This window comes from Falco peregrinus, chromosome 4 (assembly GCF_023634155.1).
Source record: "Falco peregrinus isolate bFalPer1 chromosome 4, bFalPer1.pri, whole genome shotgun sequence".
Lineage (NCBI taxonomy): Eukaryota > Metazoa > Chordata > Aves > Falconiformes > Falconidae > Falco > Falco peregrinus.
In genome coordinates, this window is record NC_073724.1 from 16,283,307 (window position 1) to 16,311,142 (window position 27,836).

At 35.2% G+C, this 27,836-nt stretch overlaps 1 protein-coding gene across 1 annotated transcript in view; it reads right to left on the minus strand.

Annotated features, from left to right (window-relative positions):
• Positions 1-27,836, minus strand: part of TMPRSS15 (transmembrane serine protease 15) — a 57,818-nt gene that overhangs the window by 23,391 nt on the left and 6,591 nt on the right. Inside the window, exons 6-14 of the mRNA XM_055801901.1 lie at positions 21,477-21,671; positions 15,735-15,843; positions 12,885-12,994; positions 10,784-10,924; positions 9,429-9,578; positions 7,032-7,134; positions 6,413-6,563; positions 5,064-5,205; positions 125-214 (exon numbers count right to left, since the gene is read on the minus strand). Coding sequence (XP_055657876.1) covers positions 125-214; positions 5,064-5,205; positions 6,413-6,563; positions 7,032-7,134; positions 9,429-9,578; positions 10,784-10,924; positions 12,885-12,994; positions 15,735-15,843; positions 21,477-21,671 — 1,191 coding nt within the window. The remainder of the gene's footprint in view (positions 1-124; positions 215-5,063; positions 5,206-6,412; positions 6,564-7,031; positions 7,135-9,428; positions 9,579-10,783; positions 10,925-12,884; positions 12,995-15,734; positions 15,844-21,476; positions 21,672-27,836) is intronic.

The window sequence follows — 27,836 nt, forward strand, 5'->3', positions numbered from 1 at the left end:
TTAAAAGATCCCATTGTGTATGGCTTAATATTTGCTTGACAACATCTGACTTGGGAAAGCAGATTTAGTATCTCTACTTTTATATGGCTAAACTTTTCCCAAGACTTGGAGAAGAATGACTTACAGAAAGCTTGATTAGGATAATTGTTTGGGAAGTTTTCAGAGCTGAATGTATTGTTTGGCTCCCACAGTTCAACTGGACCTCCACAGTCAGCTGAAAAAGAAAACATTTCAAAACCATAATTAACCTATTGTCTTACTTTTGCCTTCCATTGTATCAAAGATAATTTAGAAAAAAAAATTCTGAAGAGGATATTCAAGCTAACTTCATCACTGTAAGGGTTCAGTTACAGTGTCATTAATATAAAGCTTGAATGGTGAGTTGTTAGAAGCCAACACTGATAAGGACACAGCATTGAGGAAAAAACACGTGTAAGAATTTCACTGTCCTTATTAGTTATAGTGTCAAAGTCAGACCTGCTGACACATACAATCGATGCATAGTGTTATGTACAGCTATAGTCCATATATTGCTGTTTGTGAAGTGCTAGTGCCCAGGTACACAACTGTATTCACGGTGGTGCTATGAGAAGTCTTTGGCATGTAGCTAGGTGAAGGACACAGGCTGTCCTTCCTTTGGTGATTATTGTTCTGGAAGCTGTGCATATGACAGAAAATATGAAGAAAAAAAGGTGTGATACAGTCAACTGTATAATTTAATAGGACATTATTGTAAAAGGTAGAAAATGTCAAAGAAAGAGGGAAAGCTGTTCCCACTCTCCCACCCTCCCAAATATAACCTGTTTATGCAGTTGACTTGTATGCCTTGCTTATTACCCAATTGATCTTGCAGCATTAGCAGAGATACTCAAGTATAAAGCCCATTTTGTCATCTAGAAAATAAACTTTATATCAAAAACACCCTTACACTGTTAGATTTCATCAGCAGGACCCCAAAAACTTTTACAGTTAAACTGTGTAAATGGTCAAAGTACCCATTTTTTTTTCTTTGAAAAAACTGCTCGAGTAAGAAAGGTTTTTATCATAAACTTGTGTATGTACTTATATATAAAAATGAACAAAATTTGAAAGCAAATATTGTAGATATGTATATACACAGATGTAAACGTTCACACACATAGACATATCCAACAGTACATTACATATTCAATATTATCTTTCAATATATAGTTTAGGTGGTGGTTTACATCCAAAATATGTCAGCTTCATATTCAAAATCTTTACTTCATGTTAAGAAATCTTATTTCTTTTCATTTCAGCTTTACCATAAGAATGAATTTTGGTGTGTTCCCTCTTCTGTTGTTTGCAATTACTTTATTCAAAAATAAACAGGGCTCCTCCACCTGCTTCAGGAAATAGAAGTTAAAACAGAAGAAATCTGCCTTTTTTTATTTTCCTTTGTTGTGGTTTTATTCTTTGAATTAGATTTTATATTTTTAACTTTCAGACTTTGGCTAAACTTTTAACGCTCACCCCCTTATAGCTCAAATTTTGCGTTTCATTATGTCTGTCCATATTGCACACTCTGAGCCACTTGCCTGGGAACTAGGGACATAATCTACAAGTCCTACTGAGTTTGCCCAATTGAATCCCACTGGGAGGAAGCCCCACTAAATACAAGAAAGATTCGAACTTTCCCATGACAGCCATCTTCTAGAACTTTCTATTTCACAAAATCACTCCTGGCAAGAAAAGCCAAACTCTCCAAAAGGAAAAGGAACTGTTAACAATCGCACACTGACCACCAAGCATATTATGATTTAGCTGTATGGCTCACAGTGAGGACTACTTTCTGTAAATACCATTAAAAACAAATATAGACTACACTGGCTTTTTTTATAGCACATTACTGCACGTACAAACAGACACACAACTACTGTAAAGTTGCATGAAAAATACATGATTCTTAGACATATCATCTGATGATATAAGCAGAGCAAAACCAACTTTCTTAATAGCAGAGTAGGGGCAACTTATGGTGAAATCTGATCTGGTGTTAACTACAAGACACATTAGTAATGATCTTTGTTCTCCTGCGCTGAAAAATGATGGAAGTAATTGATTTTACTCATGTCTGGAAAAACTGTTTTAAAAATTTCCAGTGATCTTTAAACACAAACTTATGTGGAGTTATTTGTATATCTGTCACTCGTTAGAGAACCAAATAGCAATCAGCACCAATAAACTTGGTCCTTTCATTGAGCATAACAGATAATTTTCTCAACACTGTAGAAAATATATGACATATTCATAAAATAATCCTCTGTGCTTTGTCCAAAACATTAATTTATATCGACATACACATCTTAAGTGTGGAATCTACGCTGTAATTTCCACACTGTTTGTGTTAAAAGACAAGTTATAAATCAATACGAAGATGAAAGCAATCCGGTTTAGATGAAAGTGTAAGGCTGACAGTTTTCTGCAAAAGACAAAAGCAAATCCAGCTTCCCTATCCCACCACTAAAATATATTTTTTTTATTATTCCATAAGCTTTTGTGGCAGTGTGAATGATGCCAGTGCCTCTTACTGAAGCTCTAAGTCTAGCAAAAGAAATTGGCTCAGCTCAGATTCTTTCATCTTTTGTTTACAGACATGACATTTGTAGTGAAAACAAGTGTTAGTAAGCTCATACCATATCTATCAAAGTAATTTCAGACTTCTTTGAAGATGATTGATAACATATTCACTTTCTTTTCAGCAGGTTACAGACAGCATATGCCTAGCATGCCTCAACAAATTTATGCAAAAGATTAGTTTTTTTACCCAGCAACAGCTTAGACTGTTCTTTTGTATCATATTGAAGGACAATATGGATCCTCTCTAACCTGTTTCATAAATAGTTCTATGCCACATGACCAGTTCCTTTTTTTGAATATTAAAACTTCATCGCCATATTTTGGGTAGACATCTATAATTTGAATGATATTTCTTTGGTATTTTCACAGCAGCACTAAGCTACTATTTACCACAGGGTCACTCTACCACTAATCATTAGACCAGGGGTCCTCAATCCGGCCCCCGGTATTTACAGACACACACACACACACACCCCGGGTTGGGGGGGGAAACCAAGCAGCCGCAGATCTGCCACTTCATCCGCGCGCCGGCCCCTGTTTAAAAAGTTTGAGGACCCCTGCTTTAGACTGATGCTAACTTGTGAGGTATGTTTACCAACAGCACCTGAATGATGGCTGGAGGTGGCAGACATCAGCACCTCTCCACAGTATTACTTTAGTGAAAATTACAATCGAATTCCGAAATTCACTTTGGTAAATTATAACTGAAATTACTAGTGTTATTAAAATTTAATGTTGCTGACAGAGACATGTTCTTGAACTTTATCTCCCTGTGTCTCAGGATGGAGCTCTAAAACAAAATTTTGCTCTTATAGTTAGAAGGGTTTGTTTTCTTACCTGGCCTAATGTGGTAGATTTAGAAGTGATAGATTTCATAGAATGACAACATTAGTACATAGTGCTTCAACATAAATACAACTCAAACAGTCTTTTTCTATTAAATTTAGACCATTTTTATTTACTATATGATGTCAAGAGGGCAACTAGCTGTGCCTTGTGACAGTAAATCTAATAGCACACACTCCTGGAACATGCTCAGTTTGTTTTAATGATTTGAAGCCATCTGTGAATAGATCTTTTGTAAAAATCTCTTTTTTTCCAAAAGGTTCATGGCTCTTTCACAATAATTTATAAAGCCCTATCAAATATTTTAATTATTTTTTTTCTGTGAGACCTATTCATATTTGTACCAGGTTTTGCTATGAATGTGCATGGACCTGGTTAACATCGTATGCAATCTTTCTTCATTTTTCATGTACATTTTCTGGATTTATAATGATGGGTACAGGTACTTTTCATATTTTTCTCAGTGAGATTTTTCTAAGTATCTCTGTGAAACTGGAATGTTTTGAGGATGCTTAAATGTCTCCGCTTTCCTCTAAAAGACTCTGCAACATGATAGGTCTGCATCAGGCTGTACAACCTGTCTGGGTAAGTGCATATGCACTATAGGTAGTGGTGTTTCATGTTTCATTAACTTCTACTTGGAGAAGATTCAAAAATGTGCAAATAAAAACAACCCTTTTCCAGTTTCCCACTGAACCTGGGACTTAGATGAGGTGCCAAGAAGGCAGTAAGACCAAATGAGCTAAGGCACCATCAAGCAGGAAAAAAGCCCCATCCATTACTATTAACAGCAAGCACTTATAATTTTTGCCTTACCACAAATAGTAGAGTTAGCAAAGGCAAAATTGAAGGTATTAGGCTTAGATTTTGACACATTCTATAATTTATGCAAATATTGAAACCTCTCATTAGATTAGGGAGTGGAAAGAGTTCATTGATAGGGTTTTTTTTTGTCTACTCATTACCTGAGCTGCTGACTGTCCTGCCTTTCTGTTTCCCTATTTAAATTTTTGTTGAAACAAATATTGCTTCACATTGGAAAGAACTCATTCATTCTGAGCCTTGTTCCAGGTAATACCTCCATTTTGGGTATTAGACACTCATATTGTGCTCCATTCTTAAACCATTATGGCACAAATAGATTAATTCCCCTAAATAGGGGAGTTTTCAGTGTGCATGTGTTCTCACAGCTTGGTGAATTTTTACTGTTGAGACCTCTACTGATATCATTATGTGACTTTGCTCATTCTCTTATTCCCCAGCTACATTACTTATAATTTCAAATACAATGGTTATAATTTTAATTCTCCTTCTTCTTCCTTCCCCCTTCAGTGGCTTCCTGGAAGCTTTACTAATTAAAGCTTTTAGAGGAAAATTCTGAATTCTTTATCCTTCATTCTTTCAAGTACTCATAGCTTAAACTGTGAATCTACCAGTTCTGTTGCTATCAACAGAGTCATGGGCAGGGAACCTGTTCCCTAGTACGTTATCCTGAAAATAATTTTATAATGGTGAAGAAAGATTTTTATAAAAGTGAAAGCTGGAAATTCTGAATCACTCATACACAAGTACAGTAATAGGAAATGGCAATCAACTGTAATATAGTGTTTACTTACTAGGAGCTGAAGGAACAGTAGTAACAGTTGGAATCGCAGTTGGCTCTATATACAAACTTTCATTACACTTTCCCTTTGTCAGGCCAATGTCATCCAAGGCAATATCACTGGGACCACGCTTTTTAAAGGCATCAAAAATAACCTGAAGTTCATGAAAAAAAAATATAGAATTTTATAATTTAATGAAATATTTTTCAGCTTCCTATACTGAACCATTGTGTCATCCTTCTTGAATGTTCCTATTTCCACTGTAATTTATGCTGGTGCTATACTCAGAGGAGGGCATCAGGGATGAGACAGAATTCCTCACAAAACAAAACAGCACTATGTAAACCAAGTGCCTCATTCTAAAGATGCAGGAACTTCTTTGTATAAATTATGAACATAATTTAAAGCTATTAAATAACTTTACTTTTTATATATAAATATATGTAACTTTTGAAACACAAATACTGTATCACTCACCAGTCCAAACTTCTCCTGATCTACGGGCATATCTTCATGAAAAATTGGAATTAATCTTTCATGAAAAATGGAATTGTTATTGTACTTTAATATCCACACATTTAAAGCAATCCTGCTGTCAAGGAAGTTGTGCTGGTGAAATATAAGTAGGTATAGCACTCTTCCTGACATAATAAAACACACACTTGCTGAGAATCAGATGCAGCCAGGTCACAGAGGCACTTACTTCCTCAAGTGGTAAATGTATCTTTCTGGCAGTGTTTTTGCATCAATCAAAACTATTATAGCAGGACAAGCTATCCCAAATACCTATAAAAAGAAGTTTCAGTGGGGAGTTGCTGAGGGAAACGCCTAACATAAGTCTCCTCCTTTTGTTTACAGATAAAAGTCAGGTCAGTTAACCATGTGGCACCAGCAAGTGCCTGGAACACACTTCCAGTGAATTATTCTGTAATCAGTTAGTGAAAACACTGCTTCAGAATAAGAAGTTATTTAATTTAAATCTTCTCAAGTCTTAGTGCCTCATATACTCGCTCTTGAGGTGTTAAACTCCACATCAGATTTTGATAGGCTTTGAACACCCTTGTTTTGTGGAAAGCTCTCTTTCATGATAACATTGATCGATTATCCCATGACAATGTTAAGGTTTTCTGTTTTCTACAATAATAACACTTTAAATTCCAGAGTAGGGAAGGGGATGGTGTGACAATTCAAATGGGGACTCTTGTCTTCTGCATGTTAATATTTATTTGATGACATGCATTAGTAAATAGTACTAGATATTATCTTTGGATCTGTGGATCACTGGGTTCATTTGGCAGAAAAAACGGATGTCAGATTAGCTAAAAAAAAAAAAAAAAAAAAAGAACTAGCAGTTTACAAACCTTAAAATCAGATGTTTCATTTAAAGTTACTTGTCCATAATGCCAGTTGTTTCCATAGTTTCCTTCTTTCTGGAAAATGATCTTTTCCACACCATGCTTATTACTTACACTAACTCTTAAACGATAAACATTAGTACTGTACATGAAATACCTAGAGGGGAAAGAACAATTTTAGAATAAAGTGAAATTTCATGAAAAAATATCAAGCTTTTTACTTTATAAAATGTTTTATGGAACAAAGGCTAATTTGCACATGAAAAGAAAAAGAAACATATGTTTAGATTACACCTAAGTTTTACTTGGTTATTTGCTAAGCTTTCTGCAGAAGCCTAGTTAAGCTTCACAACAAAAAACATTTCAGGGATTCTTAACATAATTTCTGTATAGAGAGGAATATTGGATGCAAGGTGAAAAATGAAATAAATTAAAGCTACCTGAAAGAATCAAACCTTTAAAGGAGCCAAACTTTCAGGCCTGAAATTGAAACCAATCATGGAATTCCAAACAGAAGCAGGCTTCTGTTGCTGGCATACTGACTTGGATTAATATTATATATGAAAGAAAGCTATTTGGTTTTATTCTTAAACAAAGTATATGTTTAGGAGTTATGTAAGGATACCAAAAGCTAAGACAAGATGAATCTGAAGAGTTCAAAGGCAAACTCAGAATCCGAACTCTCTCTTCTCTGAATCCAAGTCCTATGGGTGTTGAAATATAAAATCCTGCAGGATAATGACCACATTTTAGTCAGTACAAAATTAATGATTTGTATTTTTAATGAGAATTTTTACATTAAAAATAATATCAAGCACAGTCAGTGTTGCATGACAGAAGTTTCCTGACACAATAAACGTGAATGATTATATTCATCAGTCAATGACACATTAAAATCAACTTGTAAGCTTGCAGACGCTCCTCAGAAGTAGACATGAAATAGGTCCTTTTGAAGTCAGTGGGAGATCTGCCTTTTATTTGGTGAAGGCAGTGATTCACCTGATTAATTTCTACTTAGTTTATAAAAATGTCTTCCTGTTTGACATTTCTTATGATTTTGCAGAAAAAAATCCTGACATTTTATAATTTTTATCCACATAATAATGGGAAATATGAGTTGCATTTTGAGGGTGGTGAGAGAATGACTACATGAATATTTTATAGCAAGGTGAAGCATTATAAACAAGCAAAATACATTATTTGGGGAAACCGGGGTTTTAGCTTTTTCTAAGTTAATCCTTGTAGCTGGGAATTTGGACTTCATGTTCCCATATAGAAATATAACATGAGGCCAGCCTACAGAGGCATTGCATCACAAGAAAAGCAAAATTTGGCAGAGTTTGAAGTCCTGAAATAAAATTCTTAGTCTATTGAAATAATATCTGTAATTTTAGATTTTATTCTATCTAATACATATATTTGCAAATATTATATTCAGAGAATCTACAAATAATTATAAATATAATTATATAATATGGATTATATACACACTATATTCTGTTATTTATACTTCTAGATTAGCTAGCTTTTTCATGTGGGAGGTTAAAGTACCTGAAAATTACTCTAAAATCTGAATCAGACCTTTCATTTCCTATGTTGACTTATAAAGCATGCATTAAAATATACATGGTGTCTAGTTTTGAGAAAATGAGCATAGCATTGTTTTTCAGAAAAGGTTTTCACATAGTCAAAATGACAGTTCTCTGTCTTCGTTTCATCAGTTCTCTGAGTATTCAGAATAAGTTGCTGAGTATGTATTAAGTCCTTTGCTTTCAAAGAGCATCAAAACAAAACTACACTCTCACTGAATGTATGTAGTAGCTAGATATTAATGATTCAGCTCATGTTTTTAGTTCAAACACGTTGTAGAAATTTGAATATTCAATACATTAGCAATATTACACATAGCAACATTACGTATGTCAGCTTAGATCTAGATAGTGAAGCAGAGCACCTAAAATAAATTAACATTTCAAGTGAGCTAGACATCTTTGTCAAGTATTTTATTAAACAAATTTTACATTCTTTCATCTGATTTGTATTTCTAAGTAACAAGCAGAAAGACAAAACAGTGTTCTGAAGATTGTTTAGAAAATGTGCATTTACTCAGAGAGAGGTGGATAATTTCTATCCAATAACATGATAAATAATATTTTTCTTTTCCTGGAAGTAACTTGTTAAAACTTAATTTGCGTTTTCCAGTTATTCATCACTGAATAAGTTTTGTATAAGTCTTGCATAGAATACATATAACCACTGCAAAATCTAAATTATATTAATTAATTTTAGCTGGACTGAAGAATCAGCTGAGAGATTGACTGATTTTCCCGCTGAAGAAAAAAAAAACACTTTTGGAGTTTAATTCTGGGATAAGCATTCATGATATACTTTCCAAATCTGATTCCTATCAATATTGACTCTTTTTATATAATCAACTCTTCCAATTAAGTTGGTTTGCTATAGCAGTTGCTGGAGTGTTTGTATGTTTTGTACATGTGTTGAAAATTAGTGTGTCTGGTGTGTGATTCTAACTGGGGACACAGCTGCCCAGCAGGTCCACTTCATGTAAAACCAAAATTATTTTGTGATGACCATGCAGATGTCACCAGTAGATAGGGATTAAATAGAAGCAATTCCATTAAAATGTACCTATACATGTTTTTTTCCCTTAAGGTAAACATGCAGTTATTTGACCTATAGTACTGTTGCGTAACAGAAATTCCTTTCTCAGGTAAGGCACCTATCTATATTAATATTTTATAGTAATAGCATTGAAACTTTTCAATACCTCACACTTTAATAACTTCATATATTTCTTTACTTCTTCTTTTAGTTTTGATGTATTTCTACAAGATGGCAATTAGTAGCATAAAACATTTTGTCTGGCAGCTCTTACATATTTTTATGGCAGAATAAAATTACATCCTAATAATACAGTATGAAGAATCCATTGTACATTGCTTTAACATAAGCTGAATCAAACTTTTCCTTTAATCTGCAAACAACTTCTGTTTGATCTTACCTGACATGTTGCCAAATGTATGATCAAAATCAGGACCACTCATAAAGGGAAAGGTAGGACCCTGAACTCTTTCCCAGTTTGAATCATCATCTAAATCTTGTATCCAGTAACAAAAGCCATCTTCAAAAGTGCAATTGACTTTCTCATAATCTGTGAATAAGAACCTCTAGTAAATAAAAATGGTAGAGACATTTTCTCTACACAAAGGAGTGAGTGACAAATAATACAAATGTTTAAATATGCTTTAAAACTGGAGCCCACAGTAACTCAATTTCCTCTTCTATGCGATGCAACATAAGTACTGAAATAAACGTGACATTTATACTTATTAACAGAACACTATTGCTGAAGATGGCCCTACATGCTTTCGCACTCATTCACCAACCTTCTAACCTTTTTTTTTTTTATCCTTCACCAGTAATGTGGTGGAGGAATGAGAGGACCCCTTGCATAGCTAACACTCAGGGCTAACCCTGCCCTTTTCCTGTTTTCTCTGCCAAGGTCTGGATTGCTCCAGCTGGAAAAGTACCAGGGATGCCCTTTTCCTTGTCCTTCTCCTTTGCTCCTTCTTTGCTCATATTTGCTGCCACATTCTCATCACTTCTCATGAAATTTTGCTCGGGGTCTTTTCATAGCACCCTGAAGTACAGGTCAGCCTCCAGCAAGGGCTTCCACATATCAAGGGTTTGATTGCACTCTGGATGCTTCCTGCAGCATATCCCTTCCCAGTCACATCCCCTATTCACATCCTGCTCAAAATTTAGCAGCTGAAGAACGCTTCAGATGTCCAAACTGCATCTGATTTTTTTTTCCTGATTACCAAAGAACACCAATGCATGACTCATATTGCTGAATTTAGTTGTCACTGTAGATTTTATTGCATCTTTTTCCAATGCCTATTTACTGAAGAGGTATTTTCCTGTATGTTAGTTCTAACATTTGGGACTACTGCTTGTGGCAATGAGTTAGGACATCAGAAACTCTGGAGAGCAGATACTGTCAGGTGATCAAAGAATAATGATTAGTGTCAGTGATTCAACAGTATTCACAGGTGAACAAACTAGCTGAAAGGTATCTGATGGAGATATGGTCAGAGTTTTACTCTTATTTAAACCGATTAACTTTGTAAGGCATCATCCTACCGCTAGATATAGGCCTGTAAACCTGTGGACAGTTTTACTGAAATCAATGATTTGATCTTTAAAATAGGATGAAATTTCTCCAAGTCAATCTAGTTAGTGGACTGAGGCCAGAAAATACTGCTTCCCTTTTCATCTACATTTTATCGAACTGAAAACATAATTTCACCAAACTTTAGGGATAACAAACAAATACAGACAGAAGAAAACACTTACTCTTTAGTTCATTTGCATTAAATGTAGTGTATGTTGCATTAAAGCCATTGTAATTTTCAGAAGAAGAATCAGATATAAACTGTGCTGTAGCCTCATGAGAAAAAATGTAAATATTCTCAGGATTAGTCCCTGAGAGAGAAGCTGAGAAAAAATAAAGAATAATACAGTCAGAAAGAAAACAATCCCGTGCACATTAAAATCTCCAGTGCTGTTACAAAAATACTGTGGATTAGCTTTTTGAGTCTTAAAAAATGCTTTCCCTCTTGTACTATGGTTCTGCCTACAATAGCTTCAAAACCCTGAAGGCATTTAGCTGTTTGGCTGCCATATAAGTATTCTGCACATGCCATCTCTCATATTCATCAATATGGGTATCAGCTAGTGGAGAAATGCCTGTTATAGTACAAATATTTAATACTATAATCTTCATAACCATGCTTATTATGCTATCAATGTTCTCAAAACTCACAGCTATGCACTCTGAAACTAGAATCACAGTATTGATTACATATTTTTGTTACAAATACTTACTCTCACAGTTTAACAATTAGCACATATACTTACAGATAATGAAAGAGTAAAAGAAACTGTGAAATTACATAGGAATTTCATTTTGTGATGTAGACATGAAGCATACGGCGCAGGAACAATTGTAATGATTCAAGAAGTGACTGGACCGTGTGCTAAATCATCTAGGCTCCCTTTTCCATGAAAGGTTAGACCAGAGGACCTTTCATGGCCCCTTCCAGCTTGAGCAGTTCTATGATTCTATCTAAATCTAAATTTGGACTTTGAATTTTAAAATAATTTAAATTCACTTATATAATTTCCATATGTGTGAAATGAGAGGATTGATACAAGTAATCGTAAATAGTTTCTCCTCCACCTAAAGCTGCTATGATGCCAGGCAATGACAGTTAGAATAATGACTGTATTCAGGGTAAAGAAAACCCTGAATTCCTCACTGTTCTGTGGAAGTTTATGCCTCCTCTCTTTCTCTTCTCCTTGCCCAGTTTTGTTCAGATAGAGAGACTTTACTTTTTGGAAGAGGAGCTCTTTACCTACTCGTAATAATATATATTTGAAACAGTGCCATTATGGAAAGACAATGGGCATCATCTTTCACACTTTTAATTACATGTGCATTATTTTCCTTCCTCATTCCCAGGCTCTTTTAGTTAAGTGGAGACTCTTAATCTGGAAATGTCTTGTAGTCCTTCTTTCCTCTACATGTGGCATTTCTAATAGTTGGAAATCTATCCCTCAAATTGCACAGGTTTAAGCAATCCACTGGACAGTCTGACATTGTCTTTGTGGTATCACTGGTCAGCCCCACAGCAGTCCTTAAAAACATGGCAAGTTAATCGTTTCTGCAGAGAACATTATTGAAGCAATCACATCTAAACTGAAATTCCAAAGGGGACGTCAAATTCAAAGTGGTACTGAAAAAGCAGAATTTCTCCATTCTTTATTTTATGAGTCTTACTTTTCTAATTCCCATTCCCTCTCTGCTTCCAAAAATAAGGATAAATAATAAAATATCTTTCTGACTTATCTCTATATATTTATCTTCAAGTATATGTCTTCTGACTCTGATGAAATTCAGCTGGATAGACTAGGCCTTGTGAAAAATGGGCAAAATCCCCGTTTTCCAGATGAGAATATAGAGACAGAGAATCAATACTTCAAGGTCTGAGGAAAGCAATGCCATGCTTGTAACGAATTCCAGTAAGCAACATAGTACTTTTCCCAACGCTTTTCAGTTTGGATGCTTTCATTTTATGTTACAGGACCTTCTGACAGTATATTTTCAATGAAACATGGACCCCACAACACCATGGCTCTGGTCAAGTTATCAAGATTGTTCAAATAGGATCTTGAAAAAAAAAAAAGCCAGAGATTTCTTAATACATTAGGGAAGCATTTTTTGGTCACTTTATAAAAGTAGATATGTATATCAATATCAGTTACCTAAAGAGTAAATTTACAGATGCATTCTTCCACTTAAACATATGCATTCAGTTTTTGTCACTTAAAAGTACTTATTTTACCACTTAAATCGTATTAATGGAAAATAATATCAGCTGAAAAATAACCTTACCTCTTAAGGTCTTGTTTTGTCCTATACCTTCAAAAATATTTAAATAGTCCTCATACTGCTGTGTATCAAAAGAAGTGAAGTTCAGTTTAATGGATAACCCTTGAGGCACTCTAAGATAACAAGAGAAAAATAAACCTCAAAAATGAAAGTCATGTTCTAGTAATATTTTTTGACTGTAGTAAACTCATTACGTGCTTGAATGATGTTAAGTTCAGAAACAACGTGAAATTACATTCATCAAGATAATTAATCAAGATGACCTATTTGGCTGACTTCTAGTTTGTAAAATTACCAAAGGAATAGGGCATAAACCTTTTGTAACTGTGCAAGTACTCACTTACTCACTGGAGTTAAGTACATTTTAGGAACTGAATCTTCTAAACTCTAGAATGAGATATTCAGCTGAACAGTTTTTTGCGGGTTTTTTTTCTCTTTCTTTGCATCTTATTAGTTTACAGTTACTTTTTAATACGTTACTAATAGATAACATACCACTGCTCAGCTGAATTTCCTAAAGTCAGAGGAATAGTAAAGTAACATGGTATCAATATGAATAGCAAGACAGCAAAATCTGTCCCCTGAAAGTCCAAAATAATGTCTCTTATGACAGAAACAGGATTTGCATAAAGATTTGAGGATTGCAGATCCATTGTTTGGGAACATGTTATCAAACCTAACCATCATCCAGTAAGATTAATAACAAAAGGCACTTTAATTAAAGTATAAAAAATGCTGGGTTTTATTTTGCTGCAGTTATGTATGTTCTTTCAGTAATCTGTATCTAAGTAGTTCTCCCATTGCTTTCCACCAAACATATAGGGTAGCCTGAATTCTAAAACTCTACTATCAAAATCAGTTTAGCTTCCTATACCACTATTTATTGTTTTCAGGAATTGAGACACACGATGAAGATCACTTTTCAACAGCAACCTGCTGATGCTTGTCAGTACTGATTAGTAAATATTTGAATATTTGCATTTGCCTTTGTGTGTGTTATATATTTCTCCCTAAGAAAAAAAAAATTATCCTTGGTTTTAAAAGAGTAAAACATAGTTGAAAGGTAATCTTTCTTTCAGGAAGCTAATCTTGCAAGGAAATATTGAGCATACTGCTTTTACTTTTAAAAGGAGAGGAAACTCCTTCATTTGGAGAAGAGTTAAATGGGGTGAAAACGTAAAACCTTTTCCTAAAGGTAATGGGGAAATATTTCTAGGCAAAGAAAGGCAGAAGAGAAATCAAATCTTGGATATATTATAGGGTGACTTTTAACACATTTTTATAGGGATAATACAAATCATAGGGCAAAATGTCTCTCATTATGTACTGGAAAACTCAAAAGGTTCCCTCATAAAAACAATTCTGTTCAAAAGGGAGACAAACTTTGGCACCACATTGAATTTTTCAGGCCTTTATTGTCAGTGTTGCCTGTTTTTTTTAAAGCAGATACTTGGAAAATAAAATCATATAATTATTTTTGTCATTGGTTGATCTGTAATTACACAGATCTGCAGCACGTCCTGTATTATTTGCAATTACTCATGATTCTTTTCAAAATTAAACTTCTGTTAGCTACATAGCTGATACAGATATCTACCTAATACAGTGTTCCTTGCAGCCATAACAGCATTTGAAGCAAAATTAACAGCTTAGAAGGAAGTAGTGTCTTGAGACATAACTGTTCATCATGCTCAAATTCTGCAACACCATAAACTGAGGAACAAGTCCGGTCTAAATTCTCAAGGATACAATCTTGTGCATTTACTGTGACACACCTGTATTTGAAAACTGGGTGCAGCCAGCAATTATTGGTGAATAGTGTTGCTGAAGATAAGAAGAAACTAATGTACTAAACAGAAAGAAAACCATTACTTTTTCCTGAAATTTCATGGTGAAGACCAAAGTCCTGAACAAACTTAAAGGCTAGCACTTTCAAAGGAGCACTGGGAATAAGAAATCCAAATCTTATCCAGTTTTATAGGCATTTCCTTAATCTTCTTTGAAACTCTTTTACCAATTTAACACTTCTTAGAATCAAAGAACAGCCATTATTACAAAGACATAATAAGAATTGCTGCCCTTCAAAGCAGTAACTTCTGAATTGGCAGTCATTGTAGGGATTTTTAGGAGCTTCAACTTGCAATCATCTCACTTATTTTAGATGTGTACTTTAATATGAGATTTATCACGTACTATGGCTGTCTTTTTTTCTCCCTGGCCTATGAAGTGGACCTAGAATGTCAAAGTCAAATAGCTGTCCCTCCCTGTGGGTATGTATCCTTGATTAAACAAATTCCACTTCTTGTGCTTAGGGCTTAAAAGGCATTTGGCGCTGTTATGTCAAATAATATTCATGTTTTTTTAAAACATATTCCTACATGACTTAGGAGCATGGGTTCTATTAACTCCCAGATGAAATGTGTACCCATAAATTATAAGGCAATTCTTGAAAATTCTGTCTGTTAGTAACAGTAATATAATATAAAAACATTACCTAGTGACTAGTATCTACTGTAATACTTTGAAACACATATCTTGCAAGTATTTTATGTGATTTATTTTGAGCTTATAAATATGTTCCTGTGCATGCATATTATAAACAAGATGTATCAAAATAATACCAAAGAATTTTTGCAAATGGGAAAATTATTGATATACTTACGGGTTTTAGGCATACAAGTTTGTGTTTTTTTTAAAAAAAAGTTACATAAATACAAAGGAGAAAATGCTATTACATATTTTTTATGCTGGAGTATTGGAGAATAGAAATGGCAAAAAGCTGATGTACAGGAAATAATATCACCTCATAATAAAAAAAAATGTTAGGTAGAAAATTATTGGAAAATGGCTTACAGTATAATCCATTGGCAAACGATATTTGCATTATACGGTTTTGGATAATTCATAGAGTGAAAAAACCCAGAGGAATCAGTCAACATAAATTTTCCATCACAAACCGCAGCTGTAAAGATATAATGAAGAACATTTGTCAAAATGCCATTTGAAAAACAATCAGAACCAAAATAAGGGTGACCTTAGGTACTGGTTTACGTGGATTACTTTGGAAATTCTTGGTAAGCATCAATGGGAAGACAAAGTAAACACTACCAACTCCCACTTCTAATTCCTATGACTATTTGATCTCAAAGTACTATATGAGAAGAAAAGCAGTACAGATAATTCATTTTTAAATTAGAGACAATCCAACTAATCCAAACTAGTCCAAACAATTTAAACTCAACAGTTGGATTTGACTAATCCAACTCTCTTTCCTTCATTTTATGTTGTACATTGGTAGGGAAACAGGATCTTGCCTTAACAGTTCTTATCTACAGCTACTTTAAATCAGGAAACTGTGTTTGCACTACCAGAAACAATTTGATATCATGTGAATAAAAGTAAGAAGGGATATGGCTCACTATTTCTACCTCCGTTTTTATGAGCTTTCTAGTTCCTTGCCTTATATATTACAAAGTACTCAAAGAGATAAGTGGATAGCCTAAGTTTCCAGCCAGCTATCGAATTCATTCATCTGACGTAAATGTCATCCATCATAACATATTTTTTCAGAAAGCTTTTGTTAGTTTTGTTCCCTTTATGCTGCTATTCCATCCTATGCATGTTCTTCAGTTTAAATTTTTTTAAAAGGTATTTTAACCTCAGCAAGATTGGAAATGCTTATTCATGTAGAGTTTTTTATTTCAGCAGATACTGAAGCATTGTTGAAGCTTTTGCTGCATCTCGTGAACTTTGTGTTAGGAATCTGTCTGATGGTTTTCATTCAGTTTTTCAGAAAGCATGATATAGCTTTCAAATAAGGATCAAATCAGTCCCATACATGATTATCTGGAGGGGTAAGGACAAATTCATCAATTTGAGACAGGTAATCAGAAATTAGATAGAGCTTTTCATTAACATCAGAAATGAAATCATACCTATAATGACTATCCACATTATGAATAATCAATCATATTGAAAATTAAATGGAAATTTTATTGAGCGTAGTCCTCCTCTGGGAATTTATATGTAAAATGATAAATCAGGACTCCTTGTCTGTTCATTTTATATGTGTAAAATTCTTTCTTTCTACCACTAGCAAACACAACATAAAAATTAAGCTTTATTTCAGACAGGCTCAGGCATACACTATTAATAAAGACTGTGCAGAATGAACTTCACTAACAATGATATGTTTAATGCATAAGCTGGAATAGAAACATATTCCCTTTTGCAATCTTTATGGCCTTTGAGAGGAAAACAGAACACACCAAGATTTTAAATAGATAGACAAAAAAGGTCCATGAATGAAAGAGTTACTAATTGTATTACATTTGTAACAGAATAGGCTACAGCTTTAGAGTGAGGTATTGGTATAGAAGTAATTTTTCTGTCCATTTTAATTCATGTGCTTCCTGTCCTTACTAATGGACTAATATTTACAACCATTTCCCATTGGAAAGAATCAAATCAGTGTGAGAAGGAAAGTGCCCAGCTTTTTATTAATGAAATGTGCAAAAAAGTGGTACTGTTAACAAGGGGTTAGCAAGACACATCCTGATCTAAAAAGGAGTTCAGAACACTGGCAGAAATAAAAAAAGATAGATCATACTGTTTTAATAAAATTAATGACAGAAGTTTGTTCTTGTCAACAATTAATTTATGTTCTTATTCCCTTTTATTTGATTCTTCTTATCTCTTAAGATACAGTGAGTAACTTGAAACAGGACAGAAAGATTCAGACAAAAGTCCTTAGGTTGCTTATCCACAGCCTGGCAATAGTCAGTGCTCAGTATCAGGCATGAGCATGAGGACAGCTGGGACTACTTCCTTGAAGAACCTCCCAGTGCTTCCGCATTGCAGGGAGGAGGCAGATGTGGGCAAAGGAAGGCAGGATCACAGAAATCATTACATTTCTGTCTCCTTCTGGAGCCCTCAGAAAAGCCTCAATTGTTCTCCTAATAAGACAGGAGACACCTTTTGTAGGAACCACTTTCACTGCTCCCCAACATACATCTTGCTGTCCATTTCTATTCACTTGATGTTGCATACAGAGCTCATTAGGAGGGCTTAATCCTGTTATCCTTGAATTGCAGGGACAATCTCCCCAAACTGGTCAGATCAAGCCCACATATTTTACTTGACAGGACCTTTCTCTGCCAAGGGCAGTACATTACTTCCTGGCTTACGTATGATTAAACTCCCTCAGTACTGTAGTGATGCTGTGAGGTAGGTAATCACAAAATGTTAGTGTAGCCATATAATAACCACAAAGAGAATCTGCAGAGAGAAACACCTCCTGGGATCAGCCTCCAGCCTCCCTTGCCTTACACTTACATGCTACATGGCTGCTTTTCAGCAATGCCAGCCATTATTAATAGATGCTGTTCAGACATTCATATTTCTCTAGAGAACCTTTTATTGAAATTGCTAACTACATTTTTGTAATGCCTTTTGTCACTGCACTGCATTGCAGGGCCAGAAAGAAACCTTTCAAGGCATTTTTAATCAATAAAACAAAACAAACAAACAAACCCCACAAAAATAAAAGGTGTTCAGTTGCCTGAATCTCTACTGAAAATGTGAGATTTTACTGAATTCTGTCTAATGCAGGAAGAGACTATTAAAATTCACCCTTATATCCTATATTTTAAAGCCACTAACATATTCTAAAATCAGAAATACTAGAGGGAATAATGAGAAAGATGAAAATGAAAGATGAAGTTGTCTAAAAGGCAGCAACTGTTTTGTGAAAAGCACTTGTAGCATGAATTATTAATTGGCTGTAAATCTCATTGTGAAACTCTGAAGCACTTCTGAAAATCTAGACAATTTTAGCTTTTATATGACTGTATTAAATTACTCTAGGGATGGGACATAAGTGAAAAATCAAATAGGTGGAGAAATTGGCAGGTATCCCCAATGTGCATATGGCTTATTTCCACTCATTGTACTAGTTTTGGAAAGTCTACTAAGAAACCTAAATATATGAATTTGTAAAAGCTCTGAGGTTTTGGATGGAAAATTTTAAGACTGAAAATGTAACATAAGAGTAATGAAGCAACAGTTTGTCCTCCAGGCAGAATTGTATTTCTGTAAGGTTATAAGCTGAAACTGCTAAACGAATGGTAACAATGAATTTCTTGGAAATACCATGCATCAGTGAAGACGAACAGGGGCAAATCATCCAACTCCCTGAAGTGGACTGTAACTACAGCTAGTTTCCTTATGACATTCTGTCTATTTTTACTTGTATGCACATTCCTGAAATTTTCAGCTCAGTTGTGCATATTCTTTAGTGACTGTTAAAACTGAGTAAGAAATAATACCCTCAGTTACAAAGGAGCAGGACATTCACAACTTATATTTGGTAGAGGCTCAGGGAGAGATGCAAATCAGAACCAAAAGCTGTGTGCATAAGAGGCTATGCCTACGCTGAAAAACTCTACTCAAACACAATGTATAACTTAAGCCACTGTGTAGTTTCCAGGGCACAGCTGAGTCATATCTACATAGCTTCAACTGCATGTAGCTGAGCTTACTTTTGTTTGTATACACATGTATGAATACCACTTAAATTCTGTCCTATATAACAGGTTTGGCTGTAATATCTTTAACAAAATGTGAGCAAAACTTGTAAACTCAGAACTAATCATTCATAGTAACTAAAAAGCATTTATTTTGATGAGATGTATAAGACTACTTTTTAACTATAAAGATCTGCATTTTTATTTAGCTATATCTAAAATAAAATAAAATAAAACAAAAGAAAAAACCCAAACAAAATCCATGTCTCAAAATAACAGTATAATGGTAGAAATGAATGACTGAATCACTCTTTGTGGTTATGCTAGCTCAATGTTTGCTATGGAACAAAGGCCTAACTGAGGCTTCTGTTTTACTCAGCTGTAGAGGGACTTACTCAAAGTCCACCATTGTTGCAATCTAGCTGGATGCAGCTGTTATGCTAAAGAGACATCTGGATATGTTTCAGTGGATGTTCTACTGAAGTATTTTGATGGCTGTCTTCCCCAAAAAGTTCAGCTAAATCTCCCTTCTGAGTTCACCTTTTTTTTCTGGCAAAAATTCCACTTCTGACAGAAGGGGTCAGCATGTCACCAGCCTTCAGGAATCAGGCTTGCAGATTCTTGAAAAAAAACCCTGGTCTTTTACTTGCTTGTTTGTTTTTAAACCAGAGCCCAGTATTTTACATGTTTCTTAAAGCTCAGACCAGACTGCCTCCACCACTATTCTCAGGAAAGCTCAGAAAGCTGTTCTCAGAGCAGAAGGGAAATAAGCTTTCCAGATTTCAAGTAACTAATTCTACATTTAAAAAACAAACAAACAAAAGGCTTAGGGAGTTAATTGCTCCAACTTTTCCTAAAACATTTGCAAAGTTATCTTTGCAAGAAAACTTTAAAAGACTTTTAACTGAGAGTTGAGACTGTAAAGAGCAATGAAGACATTGACATGCATGTCTCCCTACAAAAAAGCTGCACACACACTTTGGTAGGCGGCAACGTAGTCAGACTCCTTAGTACAATTTCACAGTGTTCACTGCTACATGGAGCAGTGGTTGCTCTGCACAAAAAAGTGCTCAGGGCAACTGGACAGTCTGATTAAGCCAAACTCACTCACTGGCACTGAAGGATATAAACTTTTTCCATTAAAAACCAATCGGGTTTCAGGTTTGTAAGATTTTCACAGAGTCACAGAAGGGCTGAGGTTAGAGTAGGGACCTCTGGAGGCCATCTGATCCAACTCCTTACTCAAGCGAGGTCCACCTAGAGCTGGGTTGCCCAAATTTTCACGTCATGATCCTGCATCCCCAATGTGCTGCCAGCAACTCAAACATTTTCTGTCAGTCATACAAATGCTCCCATTCCCTAGTACTTGCTGTAGTGAGGTGCAGGTGGGTGGCCAACAGAGTTAGAGCTCCTGCCAGGGCTCTGGCAGCAGTCACACTCACCTGCCCCAGCTGCAAAATGCTGCCACTGCCTCCCCTCCACCCTGTCCCACCCCAGTTAAGTTTCTGGATGTACAATATCAACTTATCTGAGTGTTCACAGTAACCTGGGAAAAGCTGTTCGTAGTGATGTATGATGATATTCTTATTGCTGGAATCAAAAGAGGAACCTCTTTTCTGATTCCAGATAGGCCATTACACGGTTTCTGATACTAGGTAATGTGACTTCATAGCTGTATAGGGTCATAATTTTAACTTATTTGGAAAGAATATAATTCGATATTACTGGTGCATAACTTAATATAAAATGTCTATATTATTTAGTAATTTAGATAATATTTACTTATAGCATTAATATTTATATAGCAAAAAGTATGTTTACATTATTTTATATTAATATAGGCATATTGTAATATTTCTTTATTATTTATCAAACATATTACTCATTAATGAGAATTTTAAAAAAAATTGTTTCCATTTACAATATAAAAATTATGCGACTCACTCTTACTATTTTTAGTAGAATTGATTTGGACTTCACTGTGCATTTCATTGGCTATAGACTATTTACAAACTACTGACAAGTTTAAGTATGTTTAAAAAGACTAATTTATAGAGGTTTACATTCTTACCACATTTTTTTTCAGATTCATCTGAACCATCTGGGCAGTCCAAGACTCCATCACAAAATAAATCTTTTCTAATGCAGGTTACACCATCATCACAAAGTTCAGCAGGTGGCAAACACTCAGCTGAAATAATAAGGACAATACCAATAACAGCACAGCAGTAATGCAGTTTCACCACAAAGGAAAATTGACTTACCTCTGGTTACTTTAGCACAAATCAAATCAACCACTCTACTGTGCTTTTTACAAAACTGCATTTTTAGAAGCCTGGAATACAATGCCACATACTAAAAAGATAAATTTGCCATAGAATGGAGGAAGTTCTCATAAGTGACATGTTTTTTTAAACTCAGTTTGAAGTAGGGCTAAAAGAAATTTTTCATGAATTCCCATTTCCTTCCTCTACCCAAATAAACTACTTTATGCAACATAATAAATGACATTTTCCAATTTCTTATGCTTGAATAACATGAGAAAACTGTACTTTGATTTAAATACCAGTGAAAAGTCTCTGGGTTTGGTTGAATCCAGTTCTTCAAGTTCAACACATCGCAATGTTGCGTTCATGATGCTAAAGAATCTCATTTTCTAACCAGCATATCTTGAAAATGAAAGCCTTTAAGACTGGATTTTGAAATATCAGGAATATCAAAAATCCTATTCTTTTCATATTTACAAATAAAATTTATAAGTTAACAACAATTTTCTGCAAAAAAATACATGATTAGATCCTTAAAACTGTGGAATCCACTAACAGTGTTTTCCTAGAGCATAAATGCTCATCTACTGTGAACATGCTCTTTTAGTCTTCAGGTGGTTTTGGTATTAGACATCTGTAGAATTCAAGTAGTCCTATGAAAGTGAACAAAAACATGCAGCTAAAATAAGCTTTGGAAAACTACCAATTTCAAAGTTCTTGAAAATTGCATTGAATTGTATGGAAACTGTTCAACTAGCACTATTCACATAGTTCCTTCAGGAAATGCTTACTGGAAAAGGTCAAAATTTCTTATGCAAGAAGGAAAACTATTGATTTGTAAAATTGATCTTCAGCCTTTAACCATTATTGTTTGAATTATTTTTTCATAAAACTGTTAGTTCTGTAACCAGATTAAGCAAACACTTGTATGATATTTTATTGTATATCAGTGTAAGTGACAAAGACTGAAATTGGTTTGGATGTATTGTAACATTTCAAAGTGCTTTACAGAACACCTTCAGTATTAGCGATGGAGACTGTAAAGAAGAAGAGCTGCCATTTTGCATCCAACTGGTAACTGAAACAAACCGATTATACTTCAGTCAAGCATTGAAAGTGATACAGTGCTGATGAATGAATTGGCACAGATGAACAGAGATGAAACTGTGCATTCTAGACCCAGAACAAAAACCCAATCAATAATCTAGGAATATGTTTTGCATAAGCCCAATACGAAAGAAAACATTGTTTACATGTACGATCAATTTTAGCTTTAGTCTTCAACTCAGAAAACTAAACAGCATTGCCACCTACTGGATAGAAATAAATTAACATTTTCTAATAAAACTGACTTTTTAAAAAAAAGCAAATTACCCTAAATTGCAATGTAATTGCTATACTCAACTAAAAAATGGCAGTAAATACATTAGACCCATTTGAAAATGCTTATAAATGTCATATATATTTCACCATTTCATAAGGCTAGGGGAGGTTTTCAAAGATTCAAACAGCTTTGGCTTTCTGTCCATGGAAGTCATGTGAGAGTTTGCTAAAAGTTGCTTGGGTTATTTTTTTTCCCAAAAAAGCCTCAAGAAATAATAGGAAACAAAAACAAGCAGTCAGCATGACTGTCAATACATACACCAGTATACACAACACATATACCATTTTTCTACAATATACAGTCTTAGAAGTCCCTTCTCTTTGAAGATGTCTTGTTAGTCAAATCAAATGGAAACCCACATGTCATCGATTAGTAGGAATGGGATATGAGAACTGAATGATGCGAGAAGAGGCTGTATGCAAACAGCGTTAACTCTAAGATCTCAGACTGTTTCATATTACTTCCCTGCTTCTCCCCAGTAGTAACCTACCTACAGTTGTTGAGGACTTGCTTGTGATGACTTGTCCTGGACCTAGGAAAACACAACCCAGGGTTAAAACTCTACTGGCTGTCTGGGAGCACTGCAGTTGCTTGGGCAGAACTAAGCAGCAGCTAGTCTGCTCTTATACTTGCATTATTTGTTGTATCCCCAAACCCCATCTTAGGTAATGATATGGTAATGCCAGCTTGAATGGCTTGATCCTGAAGGCCAAATGTCACAATAAACAAGAAAAATAATGTGGAACCCAAGTGTATTTTCAGTCATATTCTTTTAGCTTTAGTGACATGCTTTTAAATAATTTCAAAAGACTCTTAGAGTTGTTTAGGGTTTTTTTTCACTAAAATAACAGCAATGCTTTCCTGTCTTCTCCTGGTATGTTAAAATTCTGACCTGAAGTTGGTGTCAGGGAGCTTGTAATTAGACTCACGGGATCTGTGGAAACACGACAAGTTAAGACAACTTTAATATTAGTACTAAAAGTTGTATGTAGATTTTCTTATAAATAACATTGCTCAACAAATCAATTATCGCAGTGAGCAGTGGAGCCTCAAACCTACTAAGTATTTGCATATTTACATACAGGCATACATACACACCTGTGTGTATACATATTTACACGTGAACAAATGCCTTGGTACATAAGTAGATTTCTATTAGTGATAGTAAACTGCAAAACATCCTGGAAAAACAGAATGCTTATTTGTGATTGCTCCAACACAACTTCCACTTGGTGGTGCTTTTAATAAGTCACTAAGGATGGCCCTGGAGTTTCCAGCTCCCAAATAGTCTTTTGTTTCCTCTTTGAATTTGCATTAGCATCCCTATTTACTATTTTTCCTTTCCACATTAAGTCTCAAATGTGTGAGTAGGATGATGATGACCTCAGATGAGAAAGATCTATGTGTGACTACAGTTATCGGATCCTGTCCCTTAGTTTATAAAATGAAGGGCCAGAAGGAATAAAGTAAGAGATTAGTAAAGCCTTCTCTATAGTTTGTCGTCTATCAGTTTTGCTGGTAGAAGTTGCTGATCATTTGACATCACAGACTTACTTTTCCTAATGTCCCTGCTCTCCCAGATCTACTAGCGCACAAACTTGCATGAGGACTTCCTACCAATTTTCTATCAAAACATGCTTACTTAGCAAACACTGTTAAGTGCTAGGCCGTGTTGTATTAAACAGATTACAGGGCATTCTATGTCAGCAAATTTCAGGACACAGTTCATCTGGCAGAGGGAGAAGAGCCCAGCAGAAGGTGCAGGAAGGGTGCAGCTGGATGGACTGTTTCCACACAGATACACTCAGAGAAGAAATCTTCATACTTATCTTCATAGTAGTTTCCAAAGTGTTATATACATATGTATCTACCTACATATCTGCCTATATATTTTCTAAAGAATCGCTATTTTGGAAGGAATGAAACATTCAAAGACCTAAAACATAGATGCATGCATGAGCAAGCAGTTCTAATAAAGCAGTTATGGGGAAGTTAAGTCTTGAAAACTGTTGAAAAAACCTGGAATTGTTACAGGAACTCCTAAAAGTGCACATGCAAATTGACAGCAAAAGCCATGAAAGGAAAAACAGGACAGTGACAGATCCATGAGTGGTATAAGCACAAATCACAAATGGTCAGTTACTGTGCAAACTCACTGAAGTAACACGTGAGGCAGATAAGGATGGTTTTAGGGTCAACAGAGCCAAACCCCAAGCATTCAGCAGATGTAAACATACCACATATGGTAAAACTTTGGCATATGGGATTTGGACTGAAAAGAGCAAGGATGCAAACAATGTTAGCAAATATACAAAAAGGACCTCAAGCAGACCCAAGAGCAAGGGGGAAGGAATCCACACCAGGAACATTATTGCCCTTCCAGCCTGGGCTACTAACAACTCCCAGCTCCCTTCCCTCTTCCACTGGCACCTCCACCACCTCCCAATTTCTTCTTGAGGATGATTAACAACATTGAACTTAGGACTCAGGGGAGCACTGAGATAGCATACCAGAGGAAGGGAAAGATAGGAGAAAATGTGTGTGTTAGCAGTTTTAACTGTATCATCGGAAATATATTGTAGTAGTGGTATACTTTGGACTATACACGTTAGTAGACTTATAACTAGACTAATAATATTATGGCTGTAATTAGACTATCAAGAAACACTTTGCTCCTATATTCATAGCTGCATTTCTTTAGCGCACATAAATTGCATGAAGCTCCTGGTCTGGTACCCTGCCCCAAAGAATTTGTATGTGATAATTTGTATGTGTATGCATTTTGTATGCAACAACTCTACTTGCATCTAGTGCTACAAAGCACCTATTGTACTCTTCAGCTGTCTGTCTGGCTTTTGGCAGGTGTGCACTCGGTGAATTTGGGAGACCAAGGAGTTGGTCTGCTTCATATCCTATCGTCAGAAAACTTCCAGTGATAGTGGAAAGAAAGTCTGTCAACCAACATTGCTCAGTATATCAGTAACCAAAGCATGAGAGTAGAACTCCCCAGCCTCATCTACCTGCCTAAATCTGTGAAAACTTCAGCTTGTGACTCAGCTGGCTGATGGAGACTCAGCTTTTGTTTTGATCAACTAATTAAAGTCTTAGTCTTAGAGCTTTTTTACAGACTTCAGATCACTGCTTTCTCAAATGGTCAGAAATGTTGGAGGGTGGCTAACTACCACTGAATGGACCCTAGCTGTCAAGCCCCAGCTACAGCTAAGGCAGCTTTACTAAGTTATACCAGCTGAACAGCAAGTCTTGTGTTTCTTCATATTGTAATGGCAACAAAAAATAGTTTCTCATTTATGAGAGAGACTGACCTGATGAAGTTAAAGGCATCATTGTAGGAGGATTTTCAGTAGCTTCTGGAAGAAAGCAAGCTCATTACAAACTTTTATATAACACAGTATCTAGTTTTATAGGACTTAGAGAAAGAAAGCTTAAAAAAACCCCCAAACCAACAGCTGTGACTATTTTTCTTTGAGTCACTAGCAGCATCCTGCTTCCCTCCTTTTGACCATCTCACCCTGTTCCCGGCCTTTTCTCAAACTCTATGGTCTTCCTAAGGAGGAAAGGTCTACATTAATCCCTTTCAATCCTCAGTGCCTATTCACTGTATTACATATAAAATGTCTTCATCTGGGGAATCTGTCTTGACACTTTATATACTATGAAGATTTTCAGAGCACCTGTGTCTTATAGAATAATATTTAACTCAGATAAATGAGTTAAAATTAACTTGGGATAATTTGCAAGAAATTAAGTTACTTTTAATTACTGTGAAAACTGTGATTTCAAGCAAGTTACACCTGTGCTCTAGTTCCCTCCCTCTTCTGAAATAGGAATAAGACTTCTCTTGCAGAACAAAATGAAATATAGGATGCAAAAGTGCTATATATGATTATGATTGTTAATTAGTTAACAGTTCTTATTTTATTGAAGCCCTCCTGATGAATGGACAGATGATATGAAATGCTTCATGTGAAAAGAGGCATTTTAATGATCCACAACAAGAAAAGTTTGACTACTTCGAAATTTGTCAATAGATATGCAACCATTTAAAAATCTCTTCATAATTTTCTTTGGTGGCATTTTTGATGTATAATGAGCAATCACTTTCCACAGTGATGTGCAGTTGTTTAGAACAACTTATTATATGCGTTGCAAGTAGTGAAGAGAAATTAAGATGTCAAGACTCTGAATTTAGCCTTTGTATATCTAAAGTTCTTACTCAGTAAAAAATGCACTTTTTAGGATGGAGTAAGAGACATTGCATGCCAGATGTCCCACTCCTCTTAAAGCAACCAGTTACTACTTAATAGTATTGCCAGCAGGTCTTCAAATGTCAGCTAATCAACTTCCGCTTCAAAGGATTGAAAATGCTTTTTATCCTCATCCTCAGTAAAGGTCTGGTTTGAAGGTTATTGAGGTAAAAAGAGGATTCCCCTTGATCTTGTTGGGCTTCCACTTAGGCTTTAATAAATTTTCTACTACTTACATAAAATCACCATATTTGTATATTTTCAGAATTTAAAACTACCTGGTCTTTAAAGCCACATTCCTTTTTTTCCATTTACACTTTACCTAAGCTTTAGATGAATATGAATTCTGCTCCTTGGGTGCACTTTTCCAGAAGCTACACTCTATTCAGTTTGTTGTTCTTGATGACATCTTTTCAATAAATGAGTCTTCACTCACTGTGCAGCTAAGCCCTTTTCCTTATTCTTTAGCAAAACAGAATGATAATTGCATTTACTTATGAAACAACACAGTTGGG